The 20,092-nt window shown below is 39.4% G+C and overlaps 3 protein-coding genes across 3 annotated transcripts; 2 read left to right on the top strand and 1 right to left on the bottom strand.

The window, feature by feature from the left end:
- The first annotated feature begins 331 nt into the window (after window positions 1-331).
- ctps1b (CTP synthase 1b) lies at window positions 332-7,011 on the top strand. Its single transcript, XM_072678821.1, has 18 exons — window positions 332-490; window positions 1,513-1,691; window positions 1,805-1,975; window positions 2,364-2,464; window positions 2,543-2,659; window positions 2,845-2,928; window positions 3,145-3,225; window positions 3,326-3,477; window positions 3,596-3,728; window positions 3,877-3,965; window positions 4,600-4,694; window positions 4,893-4,955; window positions 5,039-5,082; window positions 5,210-5,306; window positions 5,448-5,503; window positions 5,615-5,711; window positions 5,801-5,945; window positions 6,159-7,011. Exons 2-18 carry the CDS (start codon window positions 1,526-1,528, stop codon window positions 6,235-6,237), a joined length of 1,770 nt encoding a protein of 589 aa, XP_072534922.1. The 5' UTR covers window positions 332-490; window positions 1,513-1,525; the 3' UTR covers window positions 6,238-7,011.
- A 732-nt stretch (window positions 7,012-7,743) lies between these two features.
- On the top strand, window positions 7,744-13,281 carry taf12 (TAF12 RNA polymerase II, TATA box binding protein (TBP)-associated factor). Its single transcript, XM_072679777.1, has 6 exons — window positions 7,744-7,878; window positions 9,096-9,324; window positions 10,236-10,313; window positions 10,988-11,102; window positions 11,389-11,477; window positions 11,581-13,281. Exons 2-6 carry the CDS (start codon window positions 9,154-9,156, stop codon window positions 11,614-11,616), a joined length of 489 nt encoding a protein of 162 aa, XP_072535878.1. The 5' UTR covers window positions 7,744-7,878; window positions 9,096-9,153; the 3' UTR covers window positions 11,617-13,281.
- Window positions 13,282-14,175: 894 nt separating this feature from the next.
- LOC140555554 (ras-related protein Rab-39B-like) lies at window positions 14,176-18,224 on the bottom strand. Its single transcript, XM_072678822.1, has 2 exons — window positions 17,818-18,224; window positions 14,176-15,421 (listed from the first exon to the last, which is right to left on the bottom strand). The coding sequence occupies exons 1-2, from the start codon at window positions 18,033-18,035 to the stop codon at window positions 14,974-14,976; spliced, it is 666 nt and encodes a 221-aa protein (XP_072534923.1). The 5' UTR covers window positions 18,036-18,224; the 3' UTR covers window positions 14,176-14,973.
- Between the last annotated feature and the right edge of the window lie 1,868 nt (window positions 18,225-20,092).

A 20,092-nucleotide genomic window follows, 5' to 3' on the forward strand; every position in this document is an offset into this window, starting at 1 on the left:
TTACTAGTGTGTTTGTATCGTCCTGACATAAGAAGGGTGTATACAATTTTGCACCACAAACAGACTGAAAGATCTGGAGTTGAAAGTGAGTTGAAATCTTGAAAACTGTGGGACGATTGAGCGGACAAAAGGATAACAGTATAATTATAACTCAAAATTAGGGATATTTGAAGAGAGCAATTTTTGATACTGCAACAGCGTGCAGTGAAGGGTTAACGGAACTCACCATTAAGCCGGAAGTTGACGGGCAGGTAGCGCTTCCCTCTGATCTGTAGGTGCTGGTAACAGGTCTTAACCCAGTCAGCAAGACGATCCGTGCTGTTACAGGTCGGGTGTGTGGTCTGCCGTCCTCGCGTTCCGCGGCACGTGTCTGTGCGGCTCCACGGGTAGCAGCAGCTCACTGACAGCCCTGACAGCCCTGACAGCACTGCTCTGCTGAACAGGACAGCCTGTACAGTCATACTGCTGGATCCTACAGCTGGGGTTCAGGGTAAGGCTAGAGCACTGAGATGTGGCTTTAATGCTGTTTGGATAAGGCATGACGTTAAGGTTACACATTAAAGCACTGCGGGGTTATGCAATGGGCATGAACGACAGCTAGTATTGCAGTGTTTTTGCTCCAAACCTAAATCCTAGTCGTTAATCGAGACACCGTGTTGAGTATTACCGGTCCAAGTCCAGGTTAGGTGGGCTGTGATATCTGACACCAGTCATATATATCTAGCTAGCTACCGCTCTAGGTTTTCTAACCTCGGTAATTCGCATGAACTCGGGTTTCTGCAGTTATGTCTGTACTCTGTGTTGTGGAGGGCTTCGAGCTGCTGGTTTGACTTTTCACTAACGTTCATGTTAGCGAAGCAAACACGTCTTTTCCCGCCACCGCTGTTTGGGTAATCAGAGGTTAAAATTAGCTGCTCCACACAGCACAGCACAACAACCCCCTCAAGCCCCCTAACTCATTTAACACGTTTATCTGGACCTGTAAACAACAACAGGGTCAAAGGTTGCATGATCTGATCCAGTGACCAGCTATATGTGAAACTTAAGGTGTGTGTGTGTGTGTGTGTGTGTTTGTATATATTAAACTTTTCAAAATGTCAATCTGTTTTAAATAACTGGAAAAACTGATATTTGTATCAACAGCAAATGTGAGAGACAGAGAGTTGATTATTGCACTAGTCGCCCTGTACATGTTTACATCTACTGTGAGCATGTTAAAGGACATTGACCGTACAGTCTTATTACAGTGTTGATAAAAAAAAAAACATTAAAGATTATATAAACCAAATATGAAACTATGTTGTAACTTATTTGCTAACTGGAAAAGCTCATCTCAGGACATACGACAAAACTCAGAAATCTGATCAGCCTGAAATTATTTTTTTTGTGTACTTTTTATTAGAAAATTCATTAGGGTTTTTAAAAGAGCTTTACAAACTTGCAGTTGTATGGCACTATGGTTTCCTGTATGAAATATAAACTTACCATCAAATATCTTTCTTGTTATTTCAGGTGTTTTCTCAAAATGAAGTACATCCTGGTCACAGGTGGGGTCATATCTGGAATAGGCAAAGGTATCATTGCCAGTAGTGTGGGGACAATACTGAAGTCCTGTGGCCTTCACGTCACTGCAATCAAGATTGATCCTTACATTAATATAGATGCCGGCACTTTCTCTCCATATGAGCATGGTGAGTTTGCTGGTGAACAGCTTACCTGACTGCTGATCATTTGATCAGCTGACTGTTATGCTCTGACTATTGTCTTTATTGTAACTTATACTGACTAATGCTTTGCCTGGCAGGGGAAGTGTTTGTCCTGGATGACGGTGGTGAGGTTGATCTGGATTTAGGAAACTATGAACGTTTTCTGGACATTCGCCTAACCAAAGACAACAACCTGACTACTGGGAAGATCTATCAGTCTGTAATAACGAAAGAGAGGAGAGGAGATTATCTTGGCAAAACTGTGCAAGGTGAGTCTGATGTTGGTCAGGACAGTGAGACTGAAACGTGTACATCAATCAGACGTGAGAGATGATAGTCATTTCCTTCAAAGACCTTCTGGATGTTGGAAACTATTGGACGATTTAGCGCAATTAGCCTTTTTTTAACTTTTTAGTTAACTTTAGTTCATTGTGCCAAGTTGTGTTCCTCTACTGTCATTCACACAATATTTAAATCTATATCAATTTCAAACTAGCCTGTTTACCCCCTGTATTTTTACTGCTTTGATTTTGTCAAGAACTTATCCTTTATTGATCAATAAAATAAGCACTGCTTTCCTGGTTAGTTTTTCATAGATATTAGATATGGGTGCTGTGAGCATGCTGGGTTTTTATGGTCTTGGCTTATTTCATTCAGTGGTTCCACACATCACTGATGCCATTCAAGAATGGGTCATGCGCCAAGCAAAAGTCTCAGTGGATGACGATGGTGTTGAGCCGCAAGTCTGTGTTATTGAGGTGGGACTATTCTTGCCAGAGTTAATCTTGGAATGTTTTATCCGTCTTCTTGACGAGAGTTTGATTTGTTTGGCACAGTTGGGAGGCACTGTTGGAGACATTGAGAGCATGCCTTTCATCGAAGCCTTCAGACAGTTTCAGTTCAAGGTGAAACGGGAGAATTTCTGCAACATCCATGTCAGCCTTGTTCCTCAGGTAGGTCGGAACACGATGTCATGATAATGTTTCTTATCCACACTGGCATCTTTTTCAGTATTTACACTCACAGCATGTTGGGGATGATATTTATAGTTGCAATAATCCTGTTAGGCGGAATTCAAATTATTAAGATGATTAAGGTGATATTATCTTCTCATGTTTGTTTCGAACTGTACTGTCAGCCCAGCACGACAGGAGAGCAGAAGACTAAACCTACACAGAACAGCGTGCGGGAGCTTCGTGGGCTGGGCCTGTCTCCAGATCTGGTCAGTTAAATGGCTTTTCTTCCTCTGTTATCCCTTTCTATGGTCCCCTGAACTGGGGGTACTATGTATATAAGGGGGTCTGGATTGTACATAATGCAATTGCACTTGAATTTAAAATGTACATTTGTACAAAATGTGCATCACATCTTTATAGTCGTTGTTTAATATTGTTTAATTTTTTGTTCTTATTTCGTTGTTTATTTGTTTCATATTTAGATTGTTTGCCGTTGTTCCACGCCTCTGGACACTGCAGTGAAAGAGAAAATCTCCATGTTTTGCCATGTGGAGCCAGAGCAGGTATTTGTACATGGGTTAGCACTGAGCTGTAATGGAACTGGATCTATAACAATCAAGTGGTGTCAAATCAGGTGTCAATCTCTCGTACTTTCTTTTTCAGGTGATCTGCATACATGATGTGTCTTCAGTCTACAGAGTTCCGTTGCTCTTGGAGGATCAGGGCATGGTGGAATACTTTTGTCGAAGACTAGACCTACCCATTGAGATGAGGCCACGTAGAATGCTCACCAAGTGGAAAGAAATGTCAGATAGGTGAGGATCTCCTCTAGCGCCTTAAGCTGCAAAGCCTTAAAGCAGTACTTAAACAATTTCTAACTTACAATATCTGTTAGTGTGGTGATGTTTATTTATAGCTTCATGTTCTTGACAGGTCAGATCGGCTTTTGGAACACACCTCGATTGCTTTGGTGGGAAAGTACACCAAGTTTTCAGACTCCTATGCTTCAGTCATTAAAGCACTAGAGCATTCTGCTCTCGCAATCAACTACAAGCTAGAGGTTAAAGTAAGAAGTGTTCTTGGTGAATTACTTCTCCAGTTAATGATGTCATACTTTTAAAATAGTTCAACATTTCCTTTGTAGTGTAAAATGGTTTTCAGACCACAGTGCTTTTTTATTGTCTTTGGTCATTGATCTACCTTTTCTGTTTCAGTACATTGATTCTGCAGACCTGGAGCAGGCCACACTGCAGGAGGAGCCAGTGAAGTACCATGAAGCCTGGCAGAAACTCTGCAGTGCGGAGTGAGTGCGCTGGCTTTGCCTGCTTTTACATAATGCACAGCAAGACTCCTAGATCAAGTGTAGAATCCAATGTCGTAGTAAAAGTTTAATAGTCTGTAATGCAAGCTGTATGAGTCTCAAGCATTCATTAGGGTAGGAATATTTGTAATAGGGTGTTAGTTTTTCCCAGACATTGCAACAAACATGGGGTGTAACAACACCAGAAATTTAAAACCAATACCAAGTGTAGCACCACAATACTAAAATAAACCTTACACTTACCATCATTTGAACACCAAAAGCCAGCCACATTGATTAAGTGAAGTAATGGACTACATTGCAATTTTGAATGGTAAATATCTATCAGGAATTGCCTTAGTCTATGTGTGGAAACTGTCTCTACTTAATTTAGATTAAACACAAAAAAATGTATTTCTTAATGAACATGTCTGTTTTAAGCAATGCAAAAGACTTTCTAAACTATTAAGTTTTTTTACCATATTAAAATATTGTAAAGTAATGGACCTTTCTATTATTTGTGCAGCTCCTAAGGTTAAAATACTGTTCTTACTTTTTACGTGGAAATAAGGGACTACTTCAATGTAATCACTTTGGCCTAATTATAAACTCTGTTTGATTTATTTGTGTTTTTTAGTGGTGTTTTGGTACCTGGAGGGTTTGGTGTACGGGGCACAGAGGGAAAACTCCAGGCTATTAGCTGGGCAAGGAAGCAGAAAAAGCCCTTTTTAGGTAAGAATACTCTTAAGATTATCAAACAATTTACAGCAATTTAAAAATGACTACATGATAAATCACAGTTCTTTAGATTGTCCTGTATTTCCATGGACTACTTAGTACAAATCTTGTCTCTAACTGCCTTTAGTTGCCCAGCAGCTGTCAATGTATACTGTCTTATCCAAGCTAAATAAAAATAGTTTTGGTTTGCAGGTGTTTGTCTGGGCATGCAGCTCGCAGTGTGTGAATTTGCCCGTAACGTGCTTTCCTGGCAAGGTAATTAGTCTAAAAAGCTCTTCGTGGGTATGTTAAATAAAAGACTATTTTAAAACTTATATTGATATTGTTTCATTGGACAGATGCCAACTCCACTGAATTTGATCCTGAAACCAAGTACCCTGTAGTATGTATGCTGTTTTTACACACACACAAAACAATTACTCCTGGTATGATTTAGACAGTAGTGGCACTAAGGCACTTAATATTGGTGTTTACAACAGCAGTAGTGCATTTATTGTTTGTTAATGCAGGTGATTGACATGCCTGAACATAACCCAGGACAAATGGGCGGCACTATGAGATTAGGAAAGAGGCGAACCATCTTCAAAAGCAACACCAGCATTCTGCGTAAGTTCTTAAGGATGACCGGAGCAGAAGCATGATCTACCACATTTATAATAGATAATTTATCTTCATTTTGTGGGGGTTTGAATAAAATATTAAACAAATATTAGTACTTCAGATAAAATGTCTGTTTTTGCTATTTAGGGAAACTGTATGGAGATGCTGAATATGTTGATGAAAGGCACAGACATCGCTTTGAGGTTAAATTTATTTTAATACTTAAAAATAAGTATTTATACATTTGAACTTTTATTGCGGTATTGCACAAAATTCTAATTCCATTCATTTCCTTTGTGCACCCCTTTTTTCAGGTGAATCCAGAACTGAAACACCACTTTGAGGAGAAGGGGCTGCATTTTGTTGGTCAGGATGTGGAGGGGCAGCGAATGGAGGTCATTGAACTTGAAGGTTAGAACAACTATGATGCAACTACACCCTACTAACATATTCTGTCAAAGATGTCACTTAATTTAACTTGAGGCTTCTTATTCTGGCAGATTATGCTTATTTTGTCGGCGTGCAGTACCATCCAGAGTTCACCTCTCGCCCCATTAAGCCTTCACCCCCCTATTTTGGGCTGCTTTTAGCAGCTGCAGGAAAACTTCAGAGCTATCTACTGAAAGGATGCAGACTTTCACCACGGTAATGATGACTGTTAAACGTTCAGTCCTTTGTTACGATGATAAATTCTCCTCTGAATTCCTAATACTTTACAGCTTTGTCCCTCTGAATCCTGCCTGTTTAGTCAATCCCCTTTGTCACTGATAAACAGTCCTTACAGCTTAGAGTAAGGGATTTTCTTTATTGTGAAGGACAGTGATATTTTGGTGATATCTTGTGTCTGTTTCTTCTCAGAGACACATACAGCGACCGCAGCGGCAGTAGCTCTCCAGACTCTGAACTCTCTGAACTCAAATTCCCATCAGCCTCATAGAACGGATGTAGTCACACGGTGCAGACATGCACAAAGGAAAATGAGGAGAAAGCACAACATAATGCGCATTGTTTGTATGCCCTCTTATTGAGGACGGAACAACATGTGCGACGGACAGTAATTATGTTCCAGTGAAAACTACATATCAGTGTTGGAGGTTACAGAGGGTTTTATATTGGAACAGAACAGTTGCCTTTTAAACTTGTATAAGATTTTAAACGCCTACATAAGCTATATTTGAGATGTTTGCTGTTGGACTCAAATACAATATTTATATGACTATATTTATTTATAATTCTTGAGTAGAAATGTTTAGTAAGTATGTATGTATGTCTTAATGTTTAGACCGAGGGGGTGGATACCATACATATGAAATCAATCTGCAGATTTTAACAGTTCATATCATGTCTATTGGCAAGATAAACGGCACTTTGCCCTGGTGCAAAATGTTGCACCAATGCTTCATTTAGCCCATTTTACTTTTAACATCCCCCATGATGAATAACATATAAAATCATATCTGTGCTTGAAGTTTCAAGTATTCTCTTTGTGCAAGTATCTGCAAAGTTGGCTTCAAGTGCTGCATGCTGAAAGTGTATCCTCGCTGGCTGTAATCTGGTAGCAATCTAAACCATGAATTGTTTAAAATGTAGATTTAGATGTAGGTTTAGATTTGTAAAGCATGGTAGGATATAAAGACTGGTGTGCAATATAAAAGCTCTATAGAAACATTAAGGTAATAGTTTGCTTTGATGCCATGTTACAGTGTTAATATTCTTATGTGTTGTAAAATAAATCTAAAATACACAGTGTGTCGTGACTTATTGTTTCTGAATGTTGTTTATACTGTCAACATAAGAAAAAAAATTATCATCAGGCTGTGCTTATTTTTTACAGAACCCTCATTTAAGTATAAAGATAGAAAAATAATAATTTGCTTCTCAACCCTTTAAAGGCAATTGTAATTTTGATGGGATCTCTGCAACAGTTTGATTCAATAGTAAGATAATTATTTATTAATAATTATTTATGTATGCATATTATATTTAAACAAGTAATTATCAGTTACAGCAATTAGGAAATAAAAGCACAGTTTCTACTCAATTGTAGATGATCAGTTCTAATTTGATATAAAAGTCATATGTGCATATATGTGTTAAAATTAATTTTATATAATTTTTAAAATAATTGGTCAGAGGGTCCATTCATTTATTAAATACAACTGCTCACTTATTTGATGGTTCAGGCTTTTAAGCGTTAAACTGTTCTCTCGGTTTGTTCCCTTAATTTAATGATTTGTTTCCTGATTTAATAAATCATTTTCTCAGTTTACCTAAAACGTCTCCTCCAAACCTTGTCAACGATTTGTTGAATTGAGGAACAGACCTTTAAAAGGAGGGAACGGCTGATGTCTCTAAATATTATTTTCTACTTTGATATTTTAGGGGCTTCCATGTTATTCTTGGACTTTTATGTTGTAAACTGATATTTCCGCTTTGTTCTGGTTCTAGGATCCTGTCTGCAGTAGCTTCAGCTGCCGCATTAACGGTGGCGAATGGAAGGGCTGTAAATTGTCTTTTACTGTTACATTTTCACTGGATTTTGACTTTTACACATAAGATGAGGAACTAATAACATCAGGTGCAGTATCGGTGTCTGTTTCTATTTGAGGGATGTGTTCCTGCCTCGCTTTGCCCAGCGTTAGCGTTAGCGTTAGCTGTTAGCTCTCAGCTCTCAGTCGAACGGAGCTGTAGAGCTGGGTTACAGATATGTGTGTGGTGTTCTGCTCAAGGCTCTTAAAAATTAAATCAGCTCTATTTACATCACTCTATTTACTGTAACGGTGATTATAAACACGACTAGAAAAGTTAGTCGGTGATTTTCTAACCGCTGGCTGCAGCAGTTGGTGTCTGATCGGCTGCTGCTGAGCTGTAATGTTAACATTAGCAAAGTTCTCCTACAGCAGATCATTGATCTGGAAATGATGATGGCAAGCTAGTGCTATCTAATTTACCTTAATTTAAAAGCCATGTGTTTCCCTTTTTCTTTACTCTTAAAAGGTTTGGTCAGTAAAACCGTTTAGCTTCATATTCCCTCTCAGTGTAGCTCACAAGCAGTATCTAGTGCTAGCTGCTAAAGCTAGCAGGTTCAGAGGATAAACAGTGCGCCGCTAGTAGCTGACATTTGATCAGCTGAACTTGGCCACTGTTGTTCGGCCAGTAGCTGAAGAGCTGCTCAAGTTGGATAAAAATGTACTTACTTAACTTCAAGTAGCCAGTGGTGTTAATTAATTAATAATGAATTAATTATTAGCATCTAATTTATTAGCATCTTACGTTAATGGTAGTTTTTAATGGCCTGAACCATCAATCATTATAGCTATAATAAATATTGCCAGGAAACGTTATACAGCACTTTGCATACAAGTGTATTTTGTATCATATTTGTGAATACACAGTTATTTAACCCCTTACAGTTTCATTTAAACTAAAGTAATTTCAGGCTTTTCAGGCAGATCTGGTGAATGCAGTGCACGTATGATCCACCAGGGTGCAGAAAACACATTGGATTGTAGTTTTATATTAATGTAATGAATTCATTTTATTTGATTAATTAAACATTAGTATATTTATTTAAATAACACTGATTTCTCAGCTGTCTCAATTTAAAATATGCATAACATTTGATGCAATTGGCTTTAAAAGGTTAAACCATTGTTATTTTTCCTCAGCACAGTGGATCTGACTGCACTGCAAAGTATGGTCACACAGGCTGGCTATCCAGTTTGCAAGCAGTCTATAAAATGAAATGATGTGAGTTGAACTCTTCTTTGTAACGCCTGTGATTTTCTATTACAGCTGAACTTGGGTGACTGCAGCCTTACAGGAGGCTCATGACTGTCGCCTGTTGCTTGGCATGAACCAGTATCAACAGCAAACCAGCAGATCCAACCTGTACAACGCTGCCAAAGCAGAGGCCTCCTCAACACCACCCCTCACCACCAGCATGGCAAACAGCACTGCTGTCCCGGGAAAGGTATTGGGCACACCTGGGCCTGCTGGCAGACTGAGTCCTGAAGGAACTCAGGTGAGGCTCTCTCCCACCCATACATATCGCCATAAAACATGTTCTCTTATTAAACAACAATTACAGTTGTTCGTTTACTGTTATAGTTTATCAAGTGTGTCGGTGCTAGTACACATCAAGACAGGTTAAAAGCTGCTAGTATCATATACTCTCATAATGGACCCTGACATTTATAAGAAATGATAAGTGCTCTGTCCAGCTCTGCTTTTCTGAATCTAATAGCTAGCCGTATCGCTAACAACATGCAACTCATCGCTCATGTAATCATTGGATTCTTTTTTTTGTTTTTGGTTTCAGAGAACAGTATGCATGTATGCTTCTGTGTACTTCATATATGTACAGCTCTGGAAAGAATTAAGGGCCCACCTAATTTATTTTTCTTAAATTAGCATCTTTATGTGTATGGCAACCATTGTATTTCAGGCATTACCTTGCGGAGTTACCTGCATTTGCAGACTATGAAGGGCATAAAGTCACTCAACAGCCATGTGAAAGACTAGTGGAGAGCCTGCCAAGACATGAAAACTGTGTGGCAGTCAAGGTTATTTCACCATAGTGATTTCTGAATGCTCTCAAAATTCAAATATTATTACTGTGTTGTTTAAATCTGAATAACTGAATAACTTCTTTGCATTATAATTATTATAATAATTTCTTTGCATTTTTTTTTTTTTTTTGAGATTTTGTCACTTCTGCAAATAAATGCTCTAAACAGCAACATTTGTATTTGGAATTTAGGGGAAATGTTGTCCATGGTTTATAAAATACAACACAAATGTTAATTTCCCTAAGCACATTGCCTATAAACAGTAAAACCAGAAAAACTGATAATGTAGGGTCTCTCCATTATTTCCAGAGCTGTGTGTAACATGTATGTGACTGTGTGAGTCATATCTAACTGATTGTTGCAGGTGCTCAGTAAGAAGAAACTGCAAGACCTTGTGCGAGAAATTGACCCTAATGAACAGCTTGATGAGGATGTTGAGGAGGTACTTTATCCCTCTTGAACTTAAGTGTTTTATATTTAATCTAAAAATGCTAAAGATTTTCTAACTACATAAACCTTCACACAGTTGAAGCACAAATGTTAGGTGCTCTAAACTTTATGTTCATTTGTAGAAAAGACAAGTGTCTGGAATAAAGATTTATAAGAATTGTATATTGGTCAGATACTTGTTATGTTAGTTATATGTTAATTCTGTCACTCTTATGTCCCTTGTTTACACCTGTTCATTATGGAAGTCTACCTTCCAGTTGAGTTGACTTTAGGAAGACAATTTGTGGTGAATAGGTTAGGATATAGACACTGATGGTGCATGCAAATGTTGACATCAGAAGTAAAGTAAAACCTTTAGCATGTAAGATTCTAAGATCTCTCTGACAAGAAGTAAATTCATTTTAATTGGGGAAAACGTTTGTATTAGTATTAAATTGATTTACCACATTTCCAATTAAATTTTGTGAGTAATTTGTCACATTGGATTCGGATAGAATTGCATTCAGATTCAGTTTTAAGGACATTACTTTTTATATTAATTTTCCTAAATAACATTTTTACTTATTCAATTTAAATTACCAGTGTGAATTAAATGCTGTACACCTTGCTGTAGGTACATGCGTTTAACACACAGTCCTGCTGAGTCAATTCATCTGTTTGTCTCAGATGTTGCTGCAAGTTGCTGATGACTTCATAGAGAGCGTAGTGACCGCTGCTTGCCAGCTTGCCCGGCATCGTAAGTCTAACACACTGGAAGTAAAGGATGTCCAGTTGCACCTTGGTGAGTGGCCTGTTAATCTCACTAATTTACTGTGTGGACTGATGATTCTAACCTCTAAATAGTAATTGTTTCTAATTTGTGGATTATTGTTTAGCATAGCAGATTCTTTTTTTTTTTTTCCTTTTTTTCTTAGTGTTGCCTTTTGTGTCCCAAAAAATGACACTATATAATATCTACAGCTCAGTATGACCCGCTCTTGTAATTTGATGTTGTGTTTTTGACCGTGAGAAGTTCACAGATTTAAAGCATTCATTTTAGGGCTTGATTATGTTGTGTGATTCCACAGAACGGCAGTGGAACATGTGGATCCCTGGCTTCGGCTCAGATGAAATCCGACCATATAAGAAGGCATGTACCACAGAAGCACACAAACAGGTGAGCTCTCTCGTTCTTAAAGAAATGCATACATATAGAACACAGACACACACTGAAGAACAAATTGGTTATCTCTGCTCAATCACTGTCTTTGTTGTTTCAGAGAATGGCTTTGATCCGCAAGACGACCAAAAAGTAGCAAGATTGAGAAGACCAAGCAAATTTTCACTCGTTTTTGCTCTTTGGGTTTCACTCTGAGGAGAATGTGTGACTTTTTTGAAAAAGTTGCAGGTGGCGGGAAAGCAGGCCTCCATATCAATAGCTGATAGAGGCACTATTGTCCAACAAGTGCTACAAAGTTTTTTTTGTTTGTTTGTTTTTTTACTTTTACAGACATTGGAATCTGCCCAAATGGTTGCTTGTTATTAGTATGCTTTGTGCTTGCCATGATCACAATAGGCTGTGCTATTATATATAAGAACTATAATTAAAAATCTTAAATGTTGCATGAAAAACATGAAGATCTGATCAGATCACTCACTGTGGGCATTTGATTTATTTCCTTTTTTTTAACAGTTGCTTTGAAAATATGTATAAATGATGTATATCTGCATATTTATCATTACAGCCTGTTTCTTTTGTTCCTTTAGAATCCATTTGATCATTTTGTTGGTAATCTATGGGTGTAAATATCCTGTAGCGTTAAATAGTACTGGGCACAGGGCAGGGTGTTATGCTTGCCCTTGATTTTCTTATTATGACACATTGTGAAGCTTTTTTCAGAGGTCACAAACTTTGACAGAAAACATAGTTAAGCTACGCAAACCTGTGGCACAAAACATGAAGGACTGTGCAGTCGATATTTTGTTGTTCTTTCCTTAAAGTATATTTTATCTGCTACATTTGTGTAAGCTGAATTTCTCCACACTTGTTCGCACTCACCATGTCCCTCTGCACACATCTGTAATTGAGGAGCTGTTTTCTTTAGAGAGTTTGTTCAGTTGTAGTTTCCTCAGAATCCAACATGGTGGTTCTAAACACTCACTAACACGCTGGAACTAAGCCACTATTGTGCATCATGTGGCTCAACACAAATCCTCCACGTTTGGCAGCGTTAGCTCCGTCATTCGGCCTGTTACTAGTTCTTGGTAGATTGTTTGAGATTAGCATGAGACAGTTGTTGGTTCCAGATGGATAACAGCTTTCATTCTTTTAATTATTGTTATTATTGAATGCCAGATTATACATCTTCAAGTGCTAGCGAGTGCAATTAAATATTACTCTGCACTATACAACTGTCTCTACAAGCCTTAATGGAGAGACCTAAATTGCACCAAGACTTAATATACAGTTTAAGCCAGGTGATCGAGGGAATACCCAAAGTAGACACAGTGTAGATAACATCGCATGAATGTTTGAGATGCTGTATTGAGGCTTTTCTTTCAGGGCTATGTTCTATGACTATGGAAGACTTTCGAAGACAGTTTAAGTACTTTTGTTAGTACTTGATTTGAAATTGGATATTTAGTTCTGCCTATAATAATAACGTTTTCTTGATGAAATTGCCCAACTGACAAAGGTGGTCGCTGATAAAGATTGGTATGTGTTTACTGCAGTGTGTTTTGTTAGTGCTTAGTTCTGATGTAGGATTTATCTCAATCATTACTGCAGTTTTAATGTAGCCAGAGTTACTGGAATATTAACACAAGCCTGACTTTTATCACACCTGTCAAAGATGGTCTGTAATGGAGTTTGTGGTGTTTATAGGAAATTCTCATGTGTTTTTGGCTAAGTATCATTGTTCTTTATAAGACCTTGTTATTTTTCTTTTCTTTTTCAGAAATAAAAATAAATAATTACAGTTTGTGTGTGTCAAAACTACCTATGTATGTTCTACTTACAATCAGTAACAAATGAGGCTGATTTATTCTCCCTTTTACATACGAAAATTAAAAAGATATCCTTTAGAAATATTGTCGCTGTCACTGCCCACATACTTCTATGCATCATTTATGCTGACATCAGTTCAGCAGTACATCCACTAGAGGGCAGTTCAGGGTCAAAGTTCCTGACAATAAAAATGGTAATGGTGGAGGAGGTAGTGATAATGTACTTGCTAGGACATCCTGAGCTTTTTGGCTTAACTAATATATTATATTATAAATAGCTATAACAGTGGAGCAGGTGTCTGGCTGGCTAGCAAACATACACTAGCTAATCTCCACTGAACCACCCTCTTGTCCAACAGCACACCCCTGTCACATTCCCGTGCTTAAGTAACATTGGCTCTTTATCATTTTGTGATCATCTGTGGGCAGCACAGATTGCTACTGGCTATCCGATCCGATCAGTTTGCACTGCATTTGTGTCAAGCAGAGACTGCTAACGAGTGGTGTATAAAGATCCACCATAAGTTTCTTTACTCTCATGGCTTCTTCTTTTCGCCATTTTGGTATGGTGGATATGGTCGTGTTTCAACTAAACTGTTGGATACTCTGCCCCCATGATTTCCAGTGCAGCATAAATGAGCCCTTTGCATCTTTGTTGGTCAATCTAAAATCCTATGTGCAAATTTCAGTATACATGTAAGGATGCTCAGGTGTAGTACAGCAGGCTTTAGAGGAGCAGTCAGGCTCTGCATCAGCTGCGTAAGCATGTGTGAGGTATGGGATAGGTTGTACACGTAACACGTAAAGCATGAAAACACCAAATGGGTCATCTTTCAAAGTCAGTTCACTCCTGTTTTTTTGTTTTTGTTTTTAATTACCAATTTCCAGCATGATTCTCAAGCATATTCCAAACAAAATATTATTGTATATAGAGCAGAAGGGGGTTCTCTGACTTGTAACAATTGTGGAACCCTTTTTAGTGCTATATAGAACCACTTTTAATAGGTTCTGTATTAAACCATCAACAAAGGCTTTTCTATTATTGCAAAGTACTCTTTAAGCATTAAAATGGTTCTTTAAATGGTTTATATAGACCCACAACCTTTCCTAAAAAACCCTTTTAAGATCGTGTTCAAACAGGGTGTTCAAGGTTCAATCTTGGTCCTGGAGATCTACACCCACAAACCCACCAAGGAGTTTCTCAAGGGTTCAGATTGACCCATGACCATTCAAAGAGCCTTTAAATGACTCAATGGTTCTTCCCTGTTTTGGGCGAACTTGTAGATTATCAACAGATAATAAATCTCAGACCAACACAGCATCATCAAGCTGCTCATTTCAGTATCTGCACTATTTGGAAATACACAGCCAGATCTATTGTTCAGATTAGTAACAATAGATTGTGGCCCCCAAAGGTAAACAGTTGCCCCCCACTTTGGCTTCTAGAAATCATTCCGACATCAGTCAGTGTGTCCTGTCAGCACATCAGTAGGGAAGACTACATGGTAAACTGGGAATCTGGCTTCCTCTTCAGGCCAGAGTCTTATGACTGTCACTGAACGAAGTTCAGCACTAGTGCTGTTGTTTTCCACCCCCTCCCTCACTGCTCTCACTCCCTCTGTTAACGCACAGTATACAAGCTGAGCAGTGTCTGAAAGGGGGCGCAGTTAGCAGTCGCAGCGCTTGCTCTGTGCTTCGGCCTCTCCCTTCTCTAGTTTGGTGCGGGTGGTCTTCTGGCTGAGTGGGGCTGAGCTCTTTACTCCGTCCCAGCCCTCCCTCAGCTGCACCTCCCCCGCCAGCAGGCCCTGGTAGACGCGGCGGCTCAGAAGCTCGAACGGGGCCTGGATGTTGTGCCCGGTTTTGGCGGACGCCTCCACATAAATCGCCCCGAGCTGCGCCGCCAGTTTCTCAGCCTCCTCCCGGCCCACCACGCGCTCCCCCTCCGCCTCGCGGTCGCTCTTGTGGCCCACCAACACAAAGAGGACGACATGAGGCTGAACATGCTCGCGCACCTCCGCGTGCCACTCGCGCACCCGCTCAAACGACGCGCGGTTCCCCACGTCGAAGACCAACAGAGCGCCCACCGAGTTCCGGTAGTAGGAGCGAGTCACAGACCTGAGAGAAACACACACACACACACACACACACACACACGGGTTAAAGTGGAGGAACCCAGACCCTATCAACACGGCACAGAAGCCGCGAGAGCATCACTTCAAGCTGATTAACAGACAATAACATGGCGGTCAGTTACTCAAGGGGGCAAAACAAAGGGGGTAAACCAAGGCCCATCACCACGAAGGGGCACTGCTGCCTTACTGGAGAATAATGACCCCAGCTGTACATTATGATTTTGACCGGTCAAGGTATCCTAACTACTACGGCAGAACTGGCTGGCTGTGTCAGACCACTAGGGGGCGCTCCTGGTGTTTACAGGCTATAAACGAATGACACCAGTAGCTGACAGGAATTAGCAGCTTTCATGATATTATGAGATAATATTTCATAATTTTGAGAAACGTTCTCATCATTTTGGGATGATTTCCATTATTTTGAGATTTGTTTTTTTTTTTTTTTGCATTCGGAATAAACAAAAATCTGAGAGTAAGCAGCTCAGGTTAAATCAGGTGTGTAAGTTAGGGCAGAATAGTAAACTCTGCAGTGCTGTGACTCTGCAGGGCAGGTGAATAGTCTTATGCTTTATAAATGACACCTGCACTATGTGTGATCATATTATATTAGACAATAGACTTACACCCATATAATCAAATGTATCATAATAGGAGGCCACAGCCGCAGTATCTGACATGTAGGGATGTTACATGAGACCACACTAAGAGTGACTGCAACATTATTATGATTTTACTAGTAACAGTAATACCACATATGTGTAGACCCAACAGAAAGACTAGGAATAGTCCATAAGTCCTCATATCAATTCTGAAAAGGTAAATGTCTGGACATTTTTATTCACTGATTCAGAAATGCACAACAGATGTAATGTACATTCAATATAATTGAATTATACAGTGCTGATATTAGCAGTTCTACATTGTGTGTGTCTACACAATGAATTTGCCATGTTGTCACTAATCCTATTTATTTAGGTGCAGATATGTTTATGTATTTATGGTGAAAATATTGTCTGTCATACGCCTGTATTGAAATAATTTATTTTGTATCAATTACCTGATTATTTTACTAAACCATTACAACTAGCCCATCTATCTGTTCTAGTATTAAATTATATATTTTATAAATCCCATACATTTATAATTATATAAATTATTAATCATTCTTGAATACTTTCAAATTCGCAAACAAACAAAAAGCATCAGGTTGTGCTTTGCTCTCCCCTACTTCATTACTTGGGACTCCTGACTTTTTCCAGGAGTAATACCAAGCTAAGATGGCAAGAACTGTACATATTTTTCTAGTGTGTGTAACAGTTGCAAGTCAAAGGGTAATTATGGTGATTTTGGTCATTAAAAGTGAATTAAAATCATTTTATCAGCAGTCGATAATACAGGCCGGTGCTGCTTTATCATTCTGCTTGAACTTTTCCAACTGATAGTATCACTGGCCCCGGCCGTCCTCATAAGCCTGCTTTTTACCTGCATTGAGTGCACAGTCTGACCCTTTAGCAAATATGGGTCTGAGGAAGCATGTAAATAAAACAGTTTTACAGCATTCTGCCCATGTGATTCACAGAGATTCACTGATAAAACTCATCAATCAGTTCCAAGCATTCAAAAACCTTTCATTTAGATTCAGGTCTAAAATAAGAAGCAACACTTTATTTTACACTATGATCCATGTCTGTGTGACTGTGTTCTTAACACCTGTCCCTGACACTAATCAGTTTATCATTATTCTTTGAATGAGGAGATTTCCAGGCAGCTCTCACTGTACAGCTTAAACTTTGAGACCAAATCGGATTAATAGCTTTGATGTAGAAAAGGAATTTGGATGAAAAAAGCCCAGTTCAGAAACTCATATCGGTCCAGGTGAAAGATACTTCCTGGAGAGAAAACTTTCAATTTCACCTATAAAACATGTACATATCAATTTTAGGTCAGCAGTAGACACTGGAGTGATTCCTGACAATCTCTTGCTTGAATAGAAGTCTGTTTTGCTACTGAAAGGGGAAAAAACTAGAACATTTGAATAGCTGCTTACATTGAGTCATGCAAATGTGGTCAGAGTTGCAGTTACTGCTGACCTGTGCATGTAGATATACAACCTCCCTGCACTCATGATGCACAGGCTGACCTTTACACCCTTTTGCCCCTTCACACCTGTCTGAGAAACAACTTTGTCACTTTGAAAACTAGAAGTTGCGCAATACCAATTTTTCCATTCTGATTGCTTAATCAATCGACTACCCCGCAAGAAGATGCACACAGTGTGTGTGTGTGTGTGTGCTATTTCAAGCTACATTTGCTACATGTTTCAGAACATTTAGCATCAGACATACTCCCTCACATCAGTGTTCAGCGTGCTTGCTGTACCTGAATCTTTCCTGGCCGGCTGTGTCCCAGAACTGCAGCTTGACTCTCACTCCGGGCTCCACCTCCAGGAAGTGCACATAGAAGTCCACTCCAACCGTCTGATTGATACACTCAAGAAACAGGTCCTCTGTGTAGCGTTTCAGCATAGACGACTTGCCCACTGTAGAGTCGCCCAGCATGATGATGCGGAACTGGTACTGCCACAGTGTCAGGTCCATGACTGCTGTAGGCCTCAACTCAGCACCTGATTCCTCACCACTCTCAGCACTTGTATAGAATAAAGCAGTCTTTCTGATAGGGCTCTAGTGCAAGCGTTCATCCTACACATCTTCAGTCATAGCAGAAGAAGAACTACATCCATAGTTCTGATGGTAGACGTTCCTCAGAGGCTGCTCAGGTTTGTGCAACAGACTACCACCCAAGCTGCACTGTCGAAGGGGTGGAACCTCCCTGTGTTGATCTGCTATTTCATCTTTGCATGCTCATACTTGTTAGAGGGAGTGGTTTCAGAGTGCAGGTTTTTTTTTTTTTTACATGGCCAGAGGGAGTGACCAACCAATTTCATATCAGCACAAGCCCAGTATTTCCTGCTAAGAGCAGCTTGTTGCTTATGGCAGACTGTAAGTATTGCAGACTGTGTAAATAGAAGATGGCAATGGCTATATATAGAACTATGATAATTCAAAGAAACATGCTTTTGTGTGGAAGAATGGTTCTTCATGAAGAACGAGGTGCCAAAAAAGTGCAATCTTTAAAAAATGGTGGAAAATGATTACCTGTAAACATAGCAGTGAAGAAACTCCATTACTTACCCTCTCGAGTCATACTGTCTGCTGACTGACCATTGGCAGGAATTGATAAACTATTAGGCTTCAAGATGAGTCATGGTCATCTGTAATCTTCATCTATAGATAAAATCTGTAGTTGAGATATTTACTCATACCTCCCACTATGCACTAGGCTTAATTTAGTCCGTCCAAACAGGAGGTGCACAACAAATGAGCTCACTCCCTCTGGGCGCAGACAGGAGAACTAGGAGGGGCTCACGATAAAATTAACTCAGTTGTGCATTGTTTTCTGTTGTTGAAACACTTTACAGCAGAAACTGGAGTGCATGTTTTAGACCTACTTGCTCTTTATCCATTCACATCCACATAATCCTTTGATACACTCTTGGGTACAGAAGAGGCATGTGCACACTGTACTCATACTGGTCAATGTAACATCTTACGTCGGCCAGTAAGCGCAGAGGCAGTCACTGCTAAAGCAGCCATTGTTTACCCCGAGGGAGAAAGAGAGAAGTTTACTGAGTGAATGCAGAGCAATGGCAGTGTTACAGCCGACAGCTCAGACAGATTTACTGACTCACTCTTTTAAAAATGTTCCTCTTTTGTTAGCTCATGCCCAGGAATTCCCAAGCGCTGGAAAATATTAACAGATGTTACCAACTCTCTACCATAAAATCTTGAATTTTAAAATCCAGATTGATAAAATGTTCATATAGCCTGGTAAACTCAATAATAACAAACCTGTACAGTCCAGAGTTTAACCTTTCAGACTAAAGTAGATGTGCAAAATCATAAAACTCATGGAGTTATGAGAAAAGGCTTTTGCTGGTAAAGCAGAGCCTAAATTTGAACCATTCTAAACATTTAGTGACTCACTGGCTGCAAATTCATTTGCCCTCATTAAGTAATCATAACCAAACTGATATCAGGAAACATTTAGTGACTCTCAGACATTCCCTGTCAAGCATAGCCAGTGTGGAGAAAAACACACACACACACACACACACACACACACACACACACACACACAAACATGAAAGCCCTCCAAGGAAAAATGAGGGACAAATAAGGACAGCTTTTGGCTTGGCTAAGACAGCTTTGGAGGGCGTGCTCTAAACTGGATCAACAAGCAGCAAGAAGACTGAGAAGCAGTCTACAGTGACTTCAGGAGATCCAGAGGAAGTTTTTCCTAAAGTCTAAATGTGGAGCAGACTAAAGCAGTGTGGTTTCAGTGTATGAGAGGTGGTGGGATACAAGTAATTTTCTCGTGTTAATGTACCTACAGTTATTAAAATATTACAATTAGTAAATATTTAAATCAAACTACCTGAAGGTGTTATCAGATATAAAAAACACACTATATATCCAAATGTTTGTGGACACCCCTTTTAATGAACACATTCAGCTACTTGTACACCATGTACACAGGGCCGCCGTATGGTAGAGGGGAAAGTTAGGATGATTCTAAGGGCCTATGACTGACCCCT

The sequence above is a fragment of the Salminus brasiliensis genome, chromosome 5 (assembly GCF_030463535.1).
Source record: "Salminus brasiliensis chromosome 5, fSalBra1.hap2, whole genome shotgun sequence".
Lineage (NCBI taxonomy): Eukaryota > Metazoa > Chordata > Actinopteri > Characiformes > Bryconidae > Salminus > Salminus brasiliensis.

What these genes read in the sequence shown, in the direction of transcription:
- taf12 (XM_072679777.1), top strand. Translation starts at nt 9,154, where the DNA reads ATGAACCAGTATCAACAGCAAACCAGCAGATCCAACCTGTACAACGCT. An exon ending in TGAGTCCTGAAGGAACTCAG is followed by an intron (nt 9,325 to 10,235) that starts GTGAGGCTCTCT and finishes TGATTGTTGCAG; the next exon opens with GTGCTCAGTAAGAAGAAACT. An exon ending in CCACAGAAGCACACAAACAG is followed by an intron (nt 11,478 to 11,580) that starts GTGAGCTCTCTC and finishes TTGTTGTTTCAG; the next exon opens with AGAATGGCTTTGATCCGCAA.
- LOC140555554 (XM_072678822.1), bottom strand. Translation starts at nt 18,035, where the DNA reads ATGGACCTGACACTGTGGCAGTACCAGTTCCGCATCATCATGCTGGGC. An exon ending in GCCGGCCAGGAAAGATTCAG is followed by an intron (nt 15,422 to 17,817) that starts GTACAGCAAGCA and finishes TGTTTCTCTCAG; the next exon opens with GTCTGTGACTCGCTCCTACT.
- ctps1b (XM_072678821.1), top strand. Translation starts at nt 1,526, where the DNA reads ATGAAGTACATCCTGGTCACAGGTGGGGTCATATCTGGAATAGGCAAA. An exon ending in TCTTGGCAAAACTGTGCAAG is followed by an intron (nt 1,976 to 2,363) that starts GTGAGTCTGATG and finishes TATTTCATTCAG; the next exon opens with TGGTTCCACACATCACTGAT. An exon ending in CAGAAACTCTGCAGTGCGGA is followed by an intron (nt 3,966 to 4,599) that starts GTGAGTGCGCTG and finishes TGTGTTTTTTAG; the next exon opens with TGGTGTTTTGGTACCTGGAG.